At 43.4% G+C, this 22,326-nt stretch overlaps 1 protein-coding gene across 2 annotated transcripts in view; it reads left to right on the top strand.

The window, feature by feature from the left end:
• LOC126354034 (probable sodium/potassium/calcium exchanger CG1090) overlaps positions 1 to 22,326 on the top strand; it is a 448,803-nt gene that overhangs the window by 341,481 nt on the left and 84,996 nt on the right. For both annotated transcript variants that reach the window (XM_050003370.1, XM_050003369.1), the window contains exon 3: positions 16,827 to 16,988. In XM_050003370.1, coding sequence (XP_049859327.1) covers positions 16,827 to 16,988 — 162 coding nt within the window. The remainder of the gene's footprint in view (positions 1 to 16,826; positions 16,989 to 22,326) is intronic.

Below are 22,326 nucleotides of genomic sequence, written 5' to 3'. Positions count from 1 at the left end.
GCTATTTGGAGAGAGGCCGGAGCGTGCGAGAAAGTGCAGCATTCCATGATACGACGTGTGAACAGGTGCAATTCATCCCATGGTGGCCACAATGAACATTTATTATGACATGAATACGATGTAGTTCTGTACTGTGTTCCGGGACGCTTTGTTACCGTTGCACGCACACCGTCCATTTCCTGACACGTGGTCGGTCGTATGACCTTTTTTCCGCCCCTGTCGGTTTTATTAATTTTCACATTGTATAACAACTTCTACAGCACATGTCTTATGGTATTACTAACAATGAAACAGATTCTTGTTTATTTCCTGCAGTCGTCACAAAAATATGAAATGTCTATTGAATGATGAAACAAAATATTTTGCTTACACTAGGCACACGTGATAAAAGAAAAATTAGTGCATTCAGGCGCTTCAAACTAATTCCTAGTTTTATTTAGACAGAACATGGATGGAGTAAGAAGCGATTGTGGTCGTTATTCTTCTGCTTACCAGGCATACTTGAATTCGTAAGACATGGAAATACAAACTAAAAATTCACAAATGACTGAAGTATTTTGGACAGGTCAGGAAAACTGCTGGTGAATCCTTTGGATGGCTTGGGCAGATGGAGGGAATATTTTGAAGAGTTGCTCAATGTAAGTGAAAATACGATCAGCAATGTTTCAGATTTCGAGGAAGAATGGGATAAGAATGATGATGGAAATAGGATCACATTTGAGGAAGTGGAGAAAATGGTCAATAGATTGCAGTGCAATAAAGCAGCTGGGGTGGATGAAATTAAGTTGGAACTCGTCAAATACAGTGGAACGTCAGGTCTTAAATGGCTACACAAGATAATTGAAGTGGTCTGGGAGTTGGGACAGGTACCATCAGACTGGACAAAAGCAGTAATCACACCAATCTTTAAACATGGAAACAGAAAAGATTGTAACAACTACAGAGGTATCTCTTTAATCAGCGTTGTGGGTAAAATCTTCTCAGGTATTGTTGAAAGGAAAGTGCGAGTTTTAGTTCAGGACCAATTGGATGAAAATCAGTGTGGGTTTAGGCCTCTTAGAGGTTGTCAGGACCAGATCTTTAGTTTACGGCAAATAATGGAGAAGTGTTATGAGTGGAACAGGGAACTGTATCTATGCTTTATAAATCTAGAAAAGGCATATGACCAGGATCCTAGGAGGACGTTACTGTCTGTTCTACGAGATTATGGAATAGGAGGCGAACTTTTACAAGCAGTTAAAGATCTTTACATGGATAGTCAGGCAGCAGTTAAGAGTTGACGGTAAATTGAGTTCATGGTTCAGAGTAGTTTCAGGGGTAAGACAAGGCTGAAACCTGTCTCCACTGTTGTTCTTATTATTTATGGATCATATGTTGAAAACAATAGACTGGCTGCGTGAGATCAAGATATGTGAACACAAAATAAGCAGTCTTGCATATGCGAATGACTTAGTTGTGATGGCAGATTCGATTGAAAATTTCCAAAGTAATATTTCAGAGCTAGATCAGAAATGTAAGGACTATGGTATGAAGATTAGCATCTCCAAAACGAAAGTAATGTCAGTGGGAAAGAAATATAAACGGATTGAGTGCCAAATAGGAGGAACAAAGTTAGAACAGGTGGACAGTTTCAAGTACTTAGGATGCATATTCTCACAGGATCGCAACATAGTGAAAGAACTGAAAGCGAGGTGTAGCAAAGCTAATGCAGTGAGCGCTCAGATACGATCTACTCTCTTCTGCAAGAAGGAAGTCAGTACCAAGACTAAGTTATTTGTGCACCATTCAATCTTTCGACCAACTTTGTTGTATGGGAGCGAAAGCTGGGTGGATTCAGGTTACCTGATCAACAAGGTTGAGGTTACGGATATGAAAATAGCTAGGATGATTGCAGGTACTAGTAGATGGGAACAATGGCAAGAGGGTGTCCACAATGAGGAAATCAAAGAAAAACTGGGAATGAACTCTATAGATGTAGCAGTCAGGGCGAACAGGCTTAGATGGTGGGGTCATGTTACACGCATGGGAGAAGCAAGGTTACCCAAGAGACTCATGGGTTCAGCAGTAGAGGGTAGGAGGAGTCGGGGCAGACCAAGGAGAAGGTACCTGGATTCGGTTAAGAATGATTTTGAAGTAACAGGTTTAACATCAGAAGAGGCACCAATGGTAGCACTCAATAGGGGATCATGGAGGAATTTGATAAGGGGGCTATGCTCCAGACTGAACGCTGAAAGGCATAATCAGTCTTAAATGATGATTATGATGATTATGATGATGATGATGGTGACCGAAGTTTAACAATACTCTTCCGTTAATGAACCTGAAATCACAAAGAGCTATCTGAAATTTTATACTCTGATAATTTTGTGAAAAATGCTTTACACTGTCGAAAAATGTTTTTATTGGTACAGGTGGAACCGACTTATGTTACAGTCTATCTATTCATTGCCTTCCCTAAAGACAGAGATATTATGTCTAGGCCAAAAGTCCATCAAAAGAAAAGCAAGCACGGTACGGAGATGTTTCCGATGCAATACTGAAAATTATTCTCTCCCATTTTTTCCAGTTGTCTCTTCATGGATTACAAGATTACTGCAATTAAACATTCCTTTTTTAATTTATGGTCCTAATTTCCTTGAGGTTCCTGAAGACAGATATAAAGTTGCAATAACAATAATCATGATACTTATCAGTGGCATTGTTGTATATTGGTGTTCATAGAATTCGACAACAGCACAAGCGATTCTGTCTTCTTTCGTTCGAAATGATAGAGTGCGGCTTGCAAACAGTTCTTGCATAATGCCGGGTTGCCTTTATGCACAGCAGTTTAGGGGATAATAAGAAGCTTCTTCACATCAGCTACGAATTTCTCTATAACATTACCTGCTAATGACATCCCCTCTTCACTGGAATTTCGTGAGAAGACTGCTCCGCAACGAAAAATGCCTTTGTTTTAATTATGTCCATCCCAAATCCTTTATCATTTCAGCGACACTCTCTCCCCTTTTTTCACCATAATACAAAACGTGCTGCCCTTCTTTGAACTTTTTCGATGTACTCCGTCAATCCTATCTGGTAAGGATCTCACACCGTGCAGTAGTATTCTAAAAGAGGGCGGACAAGCTTAGTGAAGGCGGTCAGGATCTGTTACATTTTCTAAGTGCCCTGTCAATAAAAGGCAGTCTTTGATTTGCCTTCCCCACAACAATTTCTGTGTGATCCTTCCAATTTAAGTGGTTCGTAATTCTAATTCCAAGATATTTAGTTGAATTTACGGCGTTTAGATTTGACTGATTTATAGTGTAATCGAAGTTTAACGGATTCCTTTTAGCACTCATGTGGTTGACCGCACACTTTTCGTTAATCAGGGTCAACTGCTAATTTTCGCACCATACAGATGTCTTTCATAAATCGCTTTGCAATTTGTTTTGATCTTCTGATGACTTTACTAGTCGATAAACGACAGCGTCATCTGCAAACAACTTAAGACGGTTGCTCAGATTGTCTCCCAAATCGTTTATGTAGATAAGGAACAGCAAAGAGCCTATAATACTACCTTGGGGAACCCCAGAAATCAGTTCTGTTTTACTCGATGACTTTCCGTCAGTTACTACGACCTGTGACCTCTCTGACATGAAATCATGAATCCAGTCACATAACTGTGACGATATTCCATAACCACGCAACTTCACTACAAGCCGATTGTGTGGTACAGTGTCAAAAGCCTTCCGGGAATCCAGAAATAGGTATTGGATCTGAAATCCCTTGTCAATAGCACTCAGCACTTCATGCGAGTAAAGAGCTAATAGTGTTTCACAAGAGCGACGTTTTCTAAATCCATGTTGACTGTGTGTGAATAGATAGCTTTCTTCGAGGTAATTAATAATGTTCGAAAACAATATATGTCCCAAAATCCTGCTGCATATCGACGTTAATGATATGGGCCTGTAATTTAGTGGATTACTCCTACTACCTTTCTTGAACCATGGCGTGACCGGTGCAACTTTCCAGTCTTTGGGTACGGATCTTCCAAGTGCTGCTGGCGGGGCTTGGAGCCTTCCTCACTACCGAGGATGAAGTGTTTCTACGTTGCCTGTTGTAGAAGAACTGAATTCTGCTCAAACTCCAGACTAACTCTCGCCCCTTCATCTGCACAACTTTTTGTGCACTAATAAGACGATTTTACTACACATTGAGAAATGCCACGGCCATAAATAAATGAATAATTTCCACGTTTGCAACGTTAACCTATGGAACAATTTTGCCTGACGTCCCCACTCTGCTGTCGAGTTGTTCGGGGAAACCAGCCTCAGCTCCTCTCTACTAAACTATTACTGTTGATTAATATGGAGCGTCGTTTCAAAATTTCCAGTAAGTGGTCTTGCTGTCCCGTGTGAAGAACCGAGCCGCTACGATTCTCACAGAACTACACGGGGCCTTCGGCCTCTCACTTCTAGGAAGGGCTTTTCCAAGTTGAAAACATACTTCTTTTGTCAAGTTACGCTCGTCTGCAACGGCTTGCTCTGCGAGTCGGCCAAACTCAAGTGTTCTGCCGCTCCGTAATCCGATTTTCGTAGAAATGTTGTCGGATCAGACCCAGTGCGAAATACCGCTCTGGGACCAGTATGAGTTTGTAAGTAGGCTGTTTAGGATTTTTTATTGGTAACGCCGCCGCCACGTAGCGCTCTGTATGAAAATCACTGGCTGTGCTGTGCGCAGTCTGTGTTTAGTTTGCATTGTTGTCTGCCATTGTAGTGTTGAGCAGCGGCAGCTGGATGCTAACAGCGCGTAGCGTTGCGCAGTTGGAGGTGAGCCGCCAGCAGTGGTGGACGTGGGGAGAGAGATGGCGGAGATTTGAAATTTGTAAGAATTGGTGTCATGAACTGATATATATATTATGACTATTAAGGTAAATACATTGTTTGTTCTCTATTAAAATCTTTCATTTGCTAACTGTGCCTCAGTAATTAGTGACTTCCGTAGTTTGAATCTTTTAGTTAGCTGGCGGTAGTGGCGCTCGCTGTATTGCAGTAGTTCGAGTAACGAAGATTTTTGTGAGGTACGTGATTTGTGAAACATAAAGGTTAATATTAGTCAGGGCCATTCTTTCGTAGGGATTTTTGGAAGTCAGATTGCGTTGCGCTAAAGATATTGTGTGTCAGTTTAAGCACAGTAGTGTATAATTGTTCAAAGAGGACGTTTCACATAGACCAGTCTTGTACAATTGTTCTAAGGGGACGTTTCAAGTTTAACAGCACGAGGTGCGCGAGGTGGCGAACAATGCCGCAGGATGTGCGGCTTAGCTGCCAGGCAGCACGGAACTGTTTGCTGCCTGCTGGTGGTTGCTCCTGAATATACAGGGTGGCGCACGAAATGTGTTCCCATTTTGTTTTTGAATGTAAACTTTATTGTCAATACACTCTGAAAGGAACATATACCACAAGGAAGAGCCGTCCATGGAGATTTGTTCTAACTCATCACACGCTCAATATGTCCACCATTTCGTTTCCTGGCTTCCTTCAAACGAACACTGAAGTTAGTGATTACCCTCGGCACATGTCTTCCGTAATTTCACTGCAAGCTTGAAGAATAAGTCTTCTGAGCTCCATTGAATCACGTGGACGTTTCGGGAATTTTTTTTCCTTTAGGTACCTCCAAAGAAAAAAGTCACATGGATTAAAGTTTGGACTATTGGGAGGCCTATTTTGTCCGCCATTGAAGCGACCTGGAAACCTTAGTGAAATGATCCGCATGTCGAAATGCTCGTGTAAAAACTCCAACACAGTGTTTGCAGTATGTGTCCTTGCTCCATCTTGCATGAACCATTATGTGTTGAAGGGCAAGGTAGTAGCAAGAAGTTGTGGAATGAAGCTATTGCGAAGCATGCTCAAATAACGCTCGCTGTTCACAGTTTCTTCAAAGAAAAAGGGTCCAATAAGTCTGTGACTGGAAATTGCTGCCCACTCTGTACTCCTCGGAGCATAATGTTGTCGTTATGAAGCACTTGCGGGTTTTCAGTGGCCCAAAAGCGTACATTTTGTTTGTTAACTGCACCGCCTAAATGAAAATGCGCCTCGTCTGAAAACCGAACGTTGTTGAGAGTTTCTTCTCTATCCTCCGCCCACTGAGCAAACAGTAGTCTCTGCTGCTTGTGTTCTTCAGTGAGCTTCTGTGCACAGGTCATCTTGTATGGGTACATATGGAGGTCACTTTTAAGAATGCGTTGAACGGAGCGTCTGGATATTCCCAGTTGCACTGCTGCCTTTCTACGCGATTTCCTGGGACTTCTCTGTGCAGCAACTCGGACCGCTTTAGTATTCTCCGGCGAACAAACAGGCTTAGGCTGAGGTCGCTTCGCTTCCAATACTGTTCCTTCCTTTACAAATTTATCGTACAACCTGTGGATGGTCTTCTTGCAAGGAACCCATCGTGTGTTAAACTGTTGTCGTAAGCACCTCTGAGTCACAACAAGGCTTTTCGTTTCATGAAAAAGTAACGCAATTGCCGATCGTTGCTGTGTCGTCAGTCTTCCATTGTCAGCCATTGCTCTTTACTAGTCTCCTAGCAGCAGTATCGTGAATTACACGTCATTTCACAACTCATTTGTTTTCCCAAGCTCTGCTGGTACTGCTGTAGAGATCCCAGCGGGATAACCAATGTGCGTCATAAATTATGAAAGAAACAATTGGTAACACATTTCGTGCGCCACCCTGTATAAGAGACTTACTTTCACTGTTCACAAACGAGGTTGTCAGGCGGTGACCCATCTGGGATTCAGTATTCACGAAAGTTACAGAAAAGTTTGCGTCCAACTACCGTCAGAATAAAGAAAGAGATGAAAGATATTACTTGACGACCTAATCTCGGCAGTCGCTGAAGGCCCCTTGCTATAAACACGAGCATTCGTCAACTAACATCAATCAAACTCGAACCAAATAAATTAAAAATGGCTCTGAGCCTATGGGACTTAACATCTGAGGTCATCAGTCCCCTAGAACTTAGAACTACTTAAACCTAACTAACCTAAGGACGTCACACACATCCATGCCCGAGGCAGGATTCGAACCTGCGACCGTAGCAGTCGCGCGGTTCCAAACTGAAGCGCATAGAACCGCTTGGCCACCACGGCCGGCCAAATAAATTAAAAATAAGACAAGAAAACATGAAAGTGTCATTCCAGCAATGGACTGCCGCATGTAGTCGCTAATTCTATATTTTCATTTATTCTTGAACCTGTAAATCCTTGAGTCGTTGACTCGAACTCCAATGTATAAAACAGTTTCAAACATCTGATAACTTTTCAAATGAGCTAATCTGTAAAATATTTGACGTTAAGCATATAAGCTGAGAAAATGTTTGGAGTAGGTTTAAAATCACTTTTCCAGTGTGCTGGAAGTCGTTAGATGCTCTCATTATCAAACACTTCATGAAAGTATACTGGGTAATTTGCGTGTTATGAATTTTGCTGCCTCAAGACATATAAACGGATTCTAACTGTAAATTTTTAAATTCGGTCAATAATTGTATGAAATATTGAAAACTAAGTGCAATGAATGTTTCTGTGAGGAACAAAAAAGTCTCGCGTAATTTTACGAACAGTGAAGGAAAATCTTTGTTTATCCTAGTGCACCAAACCAATAACAAACCAGTAACGAGTACAAAAAAAAGGCTCCAACAGGAAAGCTAGGAAATCTGAAAGAGCTATCTGAAGGCAGATTTGTAATGCACTGAGCTGACAAAAGTCATGGCATACCTCCTAATACGACGTCTGACCGCCTTTTGCCTGGCCTAATGCAACAACTCGACGTGGCATGGACCCGGCAAATCGATACAAGTCCCCTGTAGAAATATTGAGTCATGCTGCCTCCATAGCCGTCCATAATTGCGAAAGTATTGCCGGTGCATATTATGTCTACGAACTGATCGCTCGAGTATGTCCCATAAATGTTCGAAGGGTGCCCAAATCATTCACTCGAATTGTCCAGAATGTTCTTCGAATCAATCGTGAATAGTTCAAAAAATGTTCAAATGTATGTGAAATCTTATGGGACTTAACTGTTAAGGGCATCAGTCCCTAAGCTTACACACTACTTAACCTAAATTATCCTAAGGACAAACACACACACCCATGCCCGAGGGAGGACACGAGCCTCGGCCAGGACCAGCCGCGCAGTCTATGACTGCAGCGCCTAAGACCGCTCGGCTAATCCCGCGTGGCCGTGAATAGTTGTGGCCTAGTGATAGGGCACATTGTCATCGATAAAAATTTCATCGCTTTTTGGGAACATGAAGTCCATGAACGGCTGCAAATGGTCTCCAAGTACCTGAACATAACCAGGACCCAGTCCATTGCACGTAAACACAGGCATTATGGAGCCTCCACAGTGACTCGCTGACAACTTGGGTTCACGTCTTCGTGGGGTCTGTGCTACACCCGGATCTTACCATCAGCTCTTACCAACTGAAATCGGGACTCTCCTCGCCAGGCTACGGTTTTCCAGTCGTCTGGGGCCCAATAAATATGGTCAAGAGCCAAGGAGAACCGCTGCAGGCAAAATCGTGCTGTTAGCAACGGCACTCGCGTCGGTCGTCTGATGCCATCGTCCATTAAGGCCAGATTTCGTCTCACTGTCCTAACGGATACATTCGTCGTACGTCCCACATTAATTTCTGCTGTTATTTTACGCAGAGTTGCGTGTCTGTTAGCACTGTCAACTCTACGCAAACGCCTCTGCTCTCGGTCGCTAAGTAAAGGCCGTCGGTCACTGCGTTGTCCGTGGTGAGAGGTAATGCCTGAAATTTTGTGTTCGCGGCCCACTATAGACACTATGAATATTGGAATATCGAATTCCGTAATGATTTCCGATATGGATTGTCCGATGCATTTAGCTCCACCTACCATTCCTCGTTCAAAGTCTGTTAATTCCCGTCGTGCGGCCATAATCGCGTCGGAAATCTTTTCACATTAATCCCCTGAGTACGAATGACAGCCCCGCCAATGCACTGCCCCTCTATACCTTGTGTACGCGACACTACCGCCATCTGTGTTTGTGAATATCGCTACCCTATGACTTTTGTCACCTCGGTGTAAATCTGAAACCGGTAATTGTATAATTTACATCAACTTTTAAGTCATACTTGTGACTAGTTGCATTGCAAATTACAAACCTTATAACTGTACTACAGCCACGCTTTTCAATAAGTCAGCTATCCACAAAACAGTGTTGCAATATCTGGTTTGATACTTGTAGTAGCAACTCGACGTGTACTCTCCAGATGAATTAACAATCATACAGCCCTCGTGCGTGTGTGCGTCTGTGTGCCCAGGCCAACCTACTTCCGTACCGTGATTTTTGAAACTGTCTCGAACTGATAGAATATTTCATCATTTTTGGCTTGCACTCTAGACAGCATTATATTCTCTTGCGCTATTTCAGATGTTACCCTTATCTCGCCATTACAAAGGAAATCGTTAACTGAGGCTCTTGATCGAATATTTTCTGAGGAAGTATCGTATGAGGAAATAATGGTGTCTTTGGTATACACCAAAAATTTATGGAATGTTCAGTCCACCAAGGAAACTTCAACAATCGCAATGAGGAAGAATTTGCTTGCTCTAAACAAAAAAGTTTTTTTGTCGGTTTCCTGCTTTGAGAAGGGCATGGTCAGTGTTTTCGGCAAATCAGTGGGGATTGTGCTTATTGACTATCTGGCAAACAATCAGAGACGAACCTACTCGGTGAATATGTGTGTCTGTTTTGCGTGGGAAGTGAAGGCACTACAGAACAATAACAAAAGTTTGTAGGAAATAATTCGACTGCCAAGACAAAGAACCAGAGCTAGCCAAACAGCTGTACAGATAAACATAAAAAGAACTTTGAGGAACACTAGAGGAGAGTTTCACCTAATTTGAAACTTCAACTAACACTTCACTGCTTCTGAGGCATTTCATTGTGCCCGTAGAGCTTGCACAAGAGTTTGCTTGTGTAGGTAAGCGATAAGTGCCAGTGAGAGATACAGCCAATTGCCACCTAAGTCAGTTCAACACGACCGCCGGCTTATGTCGGCACCAATCATCCCTGTTTCTAGAATTCTGAGACCACCCTCAGTTCATACGGGCGGGTGGCGCAAGTGGTGAAGGCTGGTAGCCCCATTCGTGCGGTGTAAGCAGAGCTCTAGAATTTGCAGTATCGCACCCAGAGTTGATCGTGGTCCTTTGATTTCGAGCGGAGGGGAGGGACTCAACCAGAGGCTCCGTCAGTTCTGTGACGGTGTTGGCTGCAGATTCCTGGACCTCCGTTATCGGGTGGGGATTTGTAGGATTCTCCTTGATAGGTCAAGCGTGCAGTACACACAGGAAGCGGCTACTCGAGTAGAGGAGTACTTGTGGAGTGCACATGATCAATTTTAGAGAATGAATCCTTAAACGTATTTCACGTCGGTCCCCAAATCATCACAGGTTTAGAAACCATTGCTCATGCGAATCTCAGATATCAAACAATGGATGAAGGGCAACATCCTGATCCCATATTCCTAGATTTCAGGAAAATATTTGGCACGATTTCCCACTGCAGACCGTTAACGAAGGTCCATGTATGCGGACTAGATTCTCAGGTATGTGAGTGACTCGAAGGCTACTTAAGTAACAGAACCCAGTACATATCCGAGATAACGTGCGTTCATCAGAGATAAAGATATCGTCAGGAGTGTCCCAGGGAAGTATGATAGGACTGCTCCTATTTTCTATGTACATAAATGATCTGGCAGATAGCGTGAACAGGAGTCTGCAGCCGTTTGCTGATGATTCTGTGGTGCACGGGAAAGTGTCGAAGATAAGTGACCCCACGAGGATACAAGATGGATTTGACAAAATTTCTAGTTAGTGTGGTGAAAGGAAGCTAGCTTTAAATGTAGAAAAATATAATTTAATGCAGATTGGTAGGAATAGCAATCCTGTAGTGTTCGAATACAGTATTAGTGGTGTGCTACTTGACACTCTCGCATTAATTAAATATCTATGTGTAGCGCTGAAAACTGATACGAAACGGAATGAGTACGTAAAGGCAGTAGTGTGGAAGGCAATTGGTGGACTTTTCGGTTTACTGGGAAAAGTTCAGGGAAGTGTAACTCATTTGTGTGTAGAACAGCAGTGCGACGCCTTATTGAGTACTTGTCGAGTGTTTGTGATCCCCAGTAGCTCAGAGGCATAGAAGCAATTCAGATTGATAGATTTGTTTCCCCGTAAGTTCGAACAACAGGTGAGTGTTACGGAGATGGTTCGTGAAATCGAATGGGCATCCATTGAGGGGTGATTACGTATTTTTCGTGAAACACTGTTGGAAAAAATTAGAGAACAAAAAAAATGGCTCTGAGCACTATGGGACTTAGCATCTATGGCCATCAGTCCCCTAGAACTTAAAACTACTTAAACCTATAGACAGCACACAACACCCAGTCATCACGAGACAGAGAAAATCCCTGACCTCGCCGGGAATCGAACCCAGGAACCCAGGCGCGGGAAGCGAGAACGCTACCGCACGACCACGAGCTGCAGACACATTAAAGAACAGGCATTTGCAGCTGACTGCACAACATTTCTACTGTCGTCAACGTACATTTCACGTACGGACTGCGAAGACTTGATAAAGAAAATTAGGGCTCGTGCGAAGGCACATATACTGTCGTTTATTCACATCGCGGCTGGTAGCGACGTGCAGAACTCTGATGCCACAACAGCACATCACAGCCATTCTGTGTCTTTATGTGTTATCTCTCATGCGACAGTATGGTGCTGCCAGTTTTCAACAGGGCAATGCGCATCTACAAATAGTAGGCGTCCTTAGAAATCGCCTGCTTGTTGATGAGGTACTCCACGACCAACAACGCCCCCACATCAGTCCCCAATAAAACACGTGTGAGACCTGCTCTGACCTCAATTCCACTTCACTATCACTATCGTGTATGTGTTATAAAAACTGTGGGTCATATTGCCTCAGGAAAGGATGATAATAAATATAAAATTCAAACAAATAAAAGTAAAAAAACCTCTGATTAGAGATTCGAACCTACAGCCTCGGGATTACAAGACAGAAACGTTAGGCGTACTGCTAGAAACTGCTGGGTTCAGAAGTTCCTCAACTGAGTTCGGAAACCTTCAAATTAGATCCTTTGAGTGTTGTTGAGAAGTGCATCGTACTCCTTTGGGAAATTGATGGCTGCGACCTGATCTTTGAATCCTATGAAGAAAGTCGAACAGGGCCAAACTGTAAGGTCTTCTTGTTCAAGTGAACACTAACTAAAATCCAGCAGCAATGACCGTTAGAGACCTTTTCTTAATGTAATGAATATTTTTTTGTTCTCTTATCTTAATCGTAGTGATGGAAAGATGTTAATGGTTTGTAATTATGTTTTGTGAAAGGTAACTAGATTAACTAGCTGTGGTCCACAGCAGAACATTTTTATAAAAATAAAACAATTGCAATGTGTTCTATTTACATTTTTTGTAGCTGGTATGCCTGATGTTTCAGTATCATAGAACTACAGACGCTGCACTTACTTGCTGTTACCTTACAAGTAATACATGTAAGGCGTTTATTTTGTTTCACCACGCAGAGCCTTAACGTAGTTAAATCAGTCACTACATAATTGGTATGTAGATGTAGAATAAAATTTCTGAGTACTACAGTAATGCTACGAAATCATCTCTAGCTGGTAGGATGGATAGAAACAGCTTTCTCTTTTGGAAGTGCTTTTGAAGTAAGTACCATTACATGTTTCTAGAAGGACATGTCCTGATCAGTCTTTATCAAAATCTTCAGAAATAGTCCCATAAGCCATTGTACAGGGCAAGGCGGAGTTCATATAAAATCAACATTATCAGTTTTCAGTCCTAACTCCCTTCGCGTATTCAGCGGAGGAACAGACTGTCTATATGCCTTTGTAGGCACCCTAATCTCTCTCATAGTTTTCTCGTAATCCCTACGCGGTATGTGTATTCTTCTTCTTCTTCTTCTTGTTTTTCCGTCTTATCCTGTTTTTCGTACGGGGGTCGGCATCGTTATGTGGATTGAAGCAAATGTTAGCGGTAATTGGTGGCCGGATGGCTTTCCTGACGCCACTACTCCCCGGGGAGAGGAATCAGTGCGTCCGACCTATTTGCGTCTAGAGTAAATCGAAGTTTAAGTGTGAGAAAGTTTTCTAAATGTTTGTGTAGCGTGGGACGTGCGTATCAGCTTGGTATTTACGTATCTGGATGTGGCAAACCGTTTAAAGCTCAAGTCCAGGCTGGTCGGCTCGCCAGCCATCGTCGTTCATCCGTGAGACGGGTTCTATCAGGGGCAAGCTCGTCTCCCCGTATCCTGGAAGCGGCGCTTTTAAACGTGTTCGGACATCCCGGCGGATACGCAAGACATACATTGGTGGCAGCATAACCGTCGCACAGTCACCTTCAAACACAGCTTCTCTAAATTTACCCAACAGACTCTCGCGACAACAATGTCGCCTCTCTTCCAGGGACTCTAATATAAGTTTCCTGAGCTTTTCTGTTACACTTTCGTATGTGCTATACCAGCCTGTAACGATGCTAGCGGCACGTCTTTTGAGTTTGTTCAATGTTTGTTTTCATACCTACGTGATACGGACTTCAAAGACTGGAATAACACTCTAGAATTGGTCACACTAGGGTCTTGCAAATGATTCCCTTTACAGATGCATTGAATTTTCTCAGAATCCTTCCTACTAATCCAAAGGCTCGTTTGAGCATTGCCAGAGGGCTACTATGAAGCGCCAGAAAACACGTGCTACTGCTCATGCGCAGTTACAATGATACGGATCCCGTGCTCGGTGTTTGCTCGGCTCAAATGCTTTCCGTCGCATTTCTGTTTGGAATTTAGTGCATACCGGAACGTCATATGACCATGAGCAGCAATGAGGCATATTGTTCAGGGAGGACGTACGGAGCTGTTATACTTAGGGCAACTGGTAACTGTTACATCACATCCTATCCAGATAAAGGATGCAATAAGGAAGCATTTCTTGGCACAATATTAATTTTGAAACTAAACTTTACAGCTCAAAATACCCCAGTATTTTGCTGTGTGGTGGCTTTAACACAAAACTGTTTTTTCGTTAGCCGGCCGGTGTGGCCGTGCAGTTGTGGCGCTTCAGTCGGGAACCGCGTGACCGCTACGGTCGCAGGTCTGATGACCATAGATGTTAAGTCCCATAGTCCTCAGAGCCATTTCGTTTTTTCGTACTCTGCAATACAGTTATGCATCATTTCCAGTCAGTCAAAGAATACATTTCTTGCGAAAAATAAACAGTTGCTCGTATACACCAGAACTAGGGACAATAAGTTATTTCATCACGATTTCAAACTGTATAAACAATTAACAAGGTTACCTATGAAGCCAAGAAACTGTACAACTCGCAGTTTGTATTCTGCTCTAGGAGTATATACAAAGCGACAAAGCGACATGGGCAATTACTACGTTCAACTACGTTGTCCTGCCAGTCTACAATTTACCAAAGAATGGCATTCTGAAAATCTAAGACGAAAGCAAACACAAATTAATTAACGTCAAACGTAGAGGAGGTACGAGACTAGTGTTGAACCATGTCTTGTGAACGCAAAACATGGTGTTTCGCGGAAGGCTCATTTGTTTTAAAAGGACCATATTTGAAGCAAAACATTGTAGTCAGTACTACAGATCAAATTAGCCTGTTCATTGTTATTCCTCTTCAAGTGAATATTTGCTTGTGTTCGTACACACATAGCATTAAGAGAGCTTATAGTATGTCATTAAATCAACGGGACAGCGGAAAATACTCCAAGCGCAGCGTAATTTCGTAAACCTTACTAAAATGCATAAATCAGCTCAAAGAGAGCATTCTTATGTCCAGATTCACACTGAAGTACCTGGTATTAAACTTTTCACTGTGGTATTCGTGGTGGCAATTATCTTAGAGTGTCGGTAACATATTATCTCATGTTTCGCATAATGCCGTACGCACAAGAAAATGAAAATGTACACTAGAAATTGAGCAAACAGTTGAAACTAGTCAATAGTATGAAATGAAACACTTGGTTTCAAGTAAATTGCATGCCTCTACGGAAAAGAACAGTTTAGTCTGACTGTTTAATAACTCGAATTTCTTTAGAAAACAGCAAAAATAAATTCTTGTTCTGCAACACGATTAATGCTTGATCTGCTAATAACGTGGAAATAAATAAAATCAGTAAAATGAATCTGGTAACATATTAGTTTAGTCTTCTGTGATTATGTGAACATATTTTAATTCACTACCGGCCGCTGTGGTCGAGTGGTTCAGTCCGGTACCGCGCTGCTGCTACGGTCGCGAGTTCGAATCCTGCCTCGGGCGTAGATGTGTGTGATGTCCTTAGGTAAGTTGGGTTTAAGTAGTTCTAAGTCTAGGGGACTAACGACCTCAAATGTTAAGTGGTGGTGGTGGTTGTCGGGATGTTTAAGGGGGACTAAACAGCTAAGGTCATCAGTCCCCAAATGTTAAGTCCCATTGTCCTTAGAGCCATTTGAACCATTTAATTCACTTGATAGCTCCAGTTACCCAAATCCGCTTTTTTTTTTATTTGGCGGGATAGAAAAACAGCAAAATCACGAAACGTAAACACGGGGAGATTACCCCCTCTCCCCCCTCGGATACGCGAGTCTGGCAGTTTTGGAGCGCCAGAAAAATTTTTCCGGGGCGTGTCGTTACGACTTAGTGATTAAAACACGTCGTGTTTTCACAGTATTGAATAGCACATGTACATAACATGAAGCTCGTTTGGTTTCGTAATATTTTAACAGTTGCAATTTTATATATTTGAGACTTAAATCTAATTCGGAAAAGGAAGTGACTAAATTAAGAATTTATGTATTAAGGATATAGGAAAAACGAAATTGAGGAAAGAATTTAGATTTATAGAATGCCATCGCGGATGCTTTCCAGGAGGGAGTACTTCAGAAGTATAACAAGCCTCTCGCTCTTGGGCGGCTACCGACCTATCTACTACCACTCGCAGACGATGACGAGGGCCTCAGCAGTACTTTGAGCGTCTCGTCCTCAGACTGTGCAGCATGTGCTGTCTTCTATTTCAGCATTTGCCTGATATTACTCTCAATGTACACTTGTTTTTGTATCATTCCGGTGAACATCACTAATCGCTTTTAGTTGTGTTCCTATTTATAGTTTTTATAGTGTGCGTGTTTTTACGATCTGTACTGTGTGTGTTTCATATGTTGTCTCGTATAATTAAGTGGTCAATATTGCTCCATGCCTAGTGATACAGAATCCATCTGCGTTAATAGCTAGCAATTCTGGTGTATCACCTAGTCTATATCAGTGCTTCCGATTTAGTCCTTAATCGATCTTAGTACATCTTCGCCTGTGCCGCTGTCTCGTGATCTGCTACCACAACTACTTGTCTGTCTCTAAACAGTCGTGTCTGTGGAGTCAGTCGTCTACCGTGCTCTTCGCTACCTGAGCCCTCGTCTGCACAGTCGTTGACACCGGTCCACAAAGTCTGCCGTGTAAGCCATAGTGTTAGTCGCCTCAGCTGCACCCAAGAGTCACAGTATAGAAGTACTTGTTCGAGGGCCCCTCTCTCTCCACAGGCCAAGTCAGCCCTCTGACCGAGGTTTCCAAGCAGCAAACGCGTGGGGAATGTCCCGTGGCCGAACAAGAAGTGAACAGTGACCTATCTGTCAATGACACGTTTCGTACTCAATCGCTCCCTGATACTGAGGAAGATGGCCGGAACGTGAGCCTGGAGTGTGGCTAATCTGGTGGCGGTGGTCGTGTTGCAGACGGCGGCGGCGGCGGCGATGACGCGGACGCGGGCGCGGAGGCGGCGGTGGCGGCCGCAGTGGTGCGCCGCCCTGGTGTCGCTGCTGGTGCTGGTGGCGGCTCACACCACCTCGCGCGGCGCGCACGCCACCACCACGCCGGTGTCGGCCCACGCCGACGAGGTGAGTCGCTCTTCTCTGTACCTGCCGGTTCGCTGCACCACTCAACCCTGCTGAAGAAACACATTGCCTGGCAAAAAAAGTGAAGCATCCAGAGGACGTGGTGGGACATCAAGGTACACACCATTCTCGAATACTTAAATGTTTAGAATTGCAAACCTCAGTCACTGGTAGAAGGTTAATCAGAGTGCTTTTATGTTCTTCGTGTTCACTTTTGTTACCGAGTGTGGAACAGTGTATAAGGGGGGTTAACAGCTGCAAATGTTCAGTGACTGATAGAAGGTTAATCAGAGGGCATTAGTGTTCTTCGTGTTCACTTTTGTTACCAAGTGTGGAACAGTGTATAAGGGGGGTGAATGGCTCCAGATGTTCAGTGACTGGTAGAAGGTTAATCAGAGGGCATTAGTATTCTTCGTGTTCACTTTTGTTACCAAGTGTGGAACAGTGTATAAGGGGGGTGAATGGCTCCAGATGTTCAGTGACTGGTAGAAGGTTAATCAGAGTGCATTAGTGTTCTTCGTGTTCGCTTTTGTTACCAAGTGTGGAACAATGTATAAGGGGGGGGGGGGTGAATGGCTCCAGATGTTCAGTGACTGGTAGAAGGTTAATCAGAGGGCATTAGTGTTCTTCGTGTTCACTTTTGTTACCAAGTGTGGAACAGTGTATAAGGGGGGTGAATGGCTCCAGATGTTAGTGACTGGTAGAAGGTTAATCAGAGGGCATTAGTGTTCTTCGTGTTCACTTTTGTTACCAAGTGTGGAACAGTGTATAAGGGGGGTGAATGGCTCCAGATGTTCAGTGACTGGTAGAAGGTTAATCAGACTGCATTAGTGTTCTTCGTGTTCGCTTTTGTTACCAAGTGTGGAACAATGTATAAGGGGGGGGGGGGGTGAATGGCTCCAGATGTTCAGTGACTGGTAGAAGGTTAATCAGAGGGCATTAGTGTTCTTCGTGTTCACTTTTGTTACCAAGTGTGGAACAGTGTATAAGGGGGGTGAATGGCTCCAGATGTTAGTGACTGGTAGAAGGTTAATCAGAGGGCATTAGTGTTCTTCGTGTTCACTTTTGTTACCAAGTGTGGAACAGTGTATAAGGGGGGTGAATGGCTCCAGATGTTCAGTGACTGGTAGAAGGTTAATCAGACTGCATTAGTGTTCTTCGTGTTCGCTTTTGTTACCAAGCGTGGTACAGTGTATAAGGGGGGTTAACAGCTGCAAATGTTCAGTGACTGATAGAAGGTTAATCAGAGTGCTTTTATGTTCTTCGTGTTCACTTTTGTTACCAAGTGTGGAACAATGTATAAGGGGGGGGGGGGGGGGTGAATGGCTCCAGATGTTCAGTGACTGGTAGAAGGTTAATCAGAGGGCATTACTGTTCTTCGTGTTCACTTTTGTTACCAAGTGTGGAACAGTGTATAAGGGGGGTGAATGGCTCCAGATGTTCAGTGACTGGTAGAAGGTTAATCAGAGTGCATTAGTGTTTTTCGTGTTCATTTTTGTTATTGAGCCTGGTATGGTATATAAGGGAGGTGAACGGCTCCAGATGTTGAGTGATCAGTGTCACTGGCACATAGATGCCATGTGCATGTGTGAAACAGAATTATCGGAACCTGACAGAGTTTGAAAGGGACTTCATTGCGAGTCTCCATTTCCCAGCCTGCCGAATCGAGCCATTTCCGGATTTCTGGGGCATTTGTATGTGACAGTGGCTAGATGTTATACTGCATGGGAATGTGTCATCATAACCCCTCTACATCTGCGCCTCCCATCTGAGAACAAGTAATGGACTACCTGCAACGTACTGTGTCATACTACACCATGGCCAGGGACTAGCAGCAGCCAGACTTCCTAGATGTGCCCTTAACACCTGCATTTGAAGTGGTGCCGTAACTGGAAAGTATTGACTTCTGATGAATGGAGTCACCTTGTGTTCAGTGATAAACAGTGGTTCTTTATTACCCCAGATGACTGTCATCGGCGAGTGTGGCATTGACCCTGCGAGACATCCCACTCTTTCAATGTTCTGGATAGATACTGCGGCGTGACTCCTGGCATCATGGTGTGGGGACCCATCGGCTATGACTGTAGCTCACATCTGATAGTGATTAATGGAACTTTGATGGCACAACACTATGTCCTGGACATCCTGCATCCTCATGTGTTAGCTCTCGTGCCAGAGTATCGTTGTGCCATTTTAACAGGACAATGCTTGTCCATATATGGCACGTGTCTCTGTTGACTATCTGCATGATGTTGGGGTACTCGTGTGGCCAGCAAGATCTCCATATTTGTCCCCCCCCCCCCCCCCAAAAAAGTGTGGGACCAGCTAGGGACATCAACTCTGCCCCAGTGCCAGTATCCGTAATATAAAGCCAAGTTACAACAGTTGTGGGCCATTTTGCCGCAGGAGAGGATACTATGGCTTTATGTGACTCTTCTCAACCAGATAAGTGGATGCATCCAGGCCAGAGGAGGTACAACGTCATAATCATAAGTAGGCTCATACTGCGAAGTTGTTTGTAAATTTGACACTATCTCGTAATCACTGAATTAAGATCGGATCGCTTTCAACCCCTAAAGTTTCATTTTGTTTACTTTCTCCCTTTTGTCTGGCAGTGTCCCTTATTTCGTAATTTCTGGTCTGCGGACTGCCTGCAGTTCGGAGATATTTTCGTGAGGTGTTTAAGTATATATGATATGTGTGTCTCTGTTTTACTGTCATACAGGCATAGTAGAAAGTAGTTAGTGTGTGTGTAGTGGGTGGACTACGTCAAGATGATGATGTTTATACATTCGTTTCACAAGCTGTAACCTCCACCACGTTTTGTGACGTGTTAAAGGCAGTATTTGAAAAAGAAACGTAATTATTGGTAATTTAAGTACTCAGTATTATATTTTCTGGAATATTAATAATAATTGTTCTTGTTTATGTATTTACACCGTGTTCAATTACAATATTTGTAACATTATACTTATGTATTTGTGTGTGTGTGTGTGTGTGTGTGTGTGTGTGTGTGTGTGTGTGTGTGTGTGTGTGTGTGTTTATGATGATGATGATGATTATGATGATGAGAGAAGGGAAAGCGTGAAACCCGGTGCCAGCACATACCCTACTCCTCGTGGTGGTGCCAAGCTTAACATCCCCATTCGACGGACGGACCACCACCAACAGTGTTATATGTCCTTACTTCGTGAGACACTGCAGAGAGGTTTGAATTTTAGCCAAGAACGTTGGCACAAGGACTGGTGATCAGGTACTTTACGTCACCACCTCTCCCCCTCTTGCCGATCAAATATAGGCAACAAAAATTTTTTCCACCGCCAGAATTCGAACCGGCTTACCTGTGGGTCGATCGCCCTCTCACAAGCATGCTGTAGTGAATTAATAGTAGTAATTACCTTTTAAAAATAATTTAATTTCGTGACTCAAACACGGTTCAATCCTTTTGGTTTTACCTCTCATAAAATTATACTTTATATCTCGGAGGAGTAATTTACCCTCAGGTCAGCCCATTCGGCTAGTCGCGTGGTCTAGCGCGCTGCTTCCCGAGCGGGAAGGCGTGTCGGTCCCCGGCACGAATACGCCCGGCGGATTAGTGTCGAGGTCCGGTGTGCCGGCCAGCCTGTGGATGGTTTTTAAGGCGGTTTTCCAAGTGCCTCGGCGAATGCGGCCTGGTTCCCAATATTCCGCTTCAGTTACAGTATGTCGGCGATTGCTGCACAAACACTGTCTCCACGTACGCGTGCACCATAATTACTCTAGCATGCAAACATTTGGAGTTACACTCGTCTTGCATGAGACGTTCCCGGCTGGGGAGGGGGAGTGTCCACTGGGAGCCGAACCACACAGTTCGGTGTGGGGCGGCGGTGGGGCGAGTGGACTGCTGTGGCCTGTTGTGTGGTTGTGAACCACTGAGGGCTACGGCGGGACGAATCCTCCCCGTCGTTTCTAGGTCCCCGGTTGAATACACAATACACACACACACACACACACACACACACACACACACACACACACACACACACACACACACACACACACCCTCTGATTGGGACTCATTGCCCTAGACTATCGACATATTGCTCAGTGTATCGGGTAGTATGGTTTAAGTCGAAAGGTCCCAGAATAATATTAAGCAGATCAAAAACTTTGTTTGTACGTTCCGTGACCTAAGAAATATTGTGCCGTCAGTGGGCAGCATTGACAATATGCTTGCCAGGCTCATATGTATTTCGTTGAAGTATAGTCTCTGTTGTTATTTATGTTCGCTACTATTTTACCATATTGAAATGAGTTCAGAACAAGAAGAGAGATCATTCATATCAGATTGCATCGAAATGTGGAAACATTGCCGCCATTGTAGATGAAAGAAAAACAAAATTAAGACAGATACGTGTTGCTCATTAAATAGAAAGAGAAATACCCTACAGCAACTAGGAAAAATCTTTTTAAAAAATTTCATCGTTTAAGAACAAACTGCAGAATGTTAAACGAATAAGAGACAAGGGACATGACGTAGGCACTGACGAAATACGTAGAGAACCAATACTTCGATGTTTCGTGGAGATGAGATTTCTTGCAGATGACGGCGCTCAGTGAGCATAATGGTATCGAGTAAAATCATATACCTTTGGAAAAAATTACACACTGCCTTAGACATGAGGTGATTGTGACTTACGTTTTTTTTATTCTTCCGGCAACCGCTTGCATCATATGTCTTTTGTCAGAAGAACAAACTGGTCGGAACTAGTGAAGTCTTTTTGAAATGCTCATGTGGCTGTGTGGAAAAAAAAATATTTAAAAAATTATTTATGTCGGTCAACCTCAGATGTCAATACACAATTTCTAGAGTGAATTTTTGACGCTCCTTATACCAAATTTTCATCCGCCTTTTCTTCTTCCACTTACAACAAAGCAGAGCAGTTAACACAGTAACAACGTCTTGATCTTCCAACATTTCGAACCAGACTAAATATTACACAATATTGTGACAAAATTTTACTGAATAGGCTAGGAAGAACTTCAGTAAAATGGTAAACTGCAGTACTCAGTAATTCTGACCATTCGAGACACACCTAACGGCCCGTAGACGACGAGGTCATTAGAAATGCAGTGCTATTTTCAATAGTAATTCAAATGGCTCGGGGCACCATGGGACTTAACTTCTGAGGTCATCAGTCCCCTATAACTTAGAACTACTTAAAACTAACCTACCTAAGGACATCACACACATCCACGCCCGAGGCATGATTCGAACCTGCGACCGTAGCGGTCGCGCGGTTCCAGACTGTAGCGTCTAGAACCGCTCGGCCACCACGGCCGGCTCAATAGTAGTAGTTCT

The sequence above is a fragment of the Schistocerca gregaria genome, chromosome 3 (genome assembly GCF_023897955.1).
Source record: "Schistocerca gregaria isolate iqSchGreg1 chromosome 3, iqSchGreg1.2, whole genome shotgun sequence".
In the NCBI taxonomy this organism is placed as follows: Eukaryota; Metazoa; Arthropoda; class Insecta; order Orthoptera; family Acrididae; genus Schistocerca; species Schistocerca gregaria.
The sequence above is the reverse complement of the archived record's forward strand: the minus strand, read 5'-3'. Positions and strand labels throughout refer to the sequence as shown.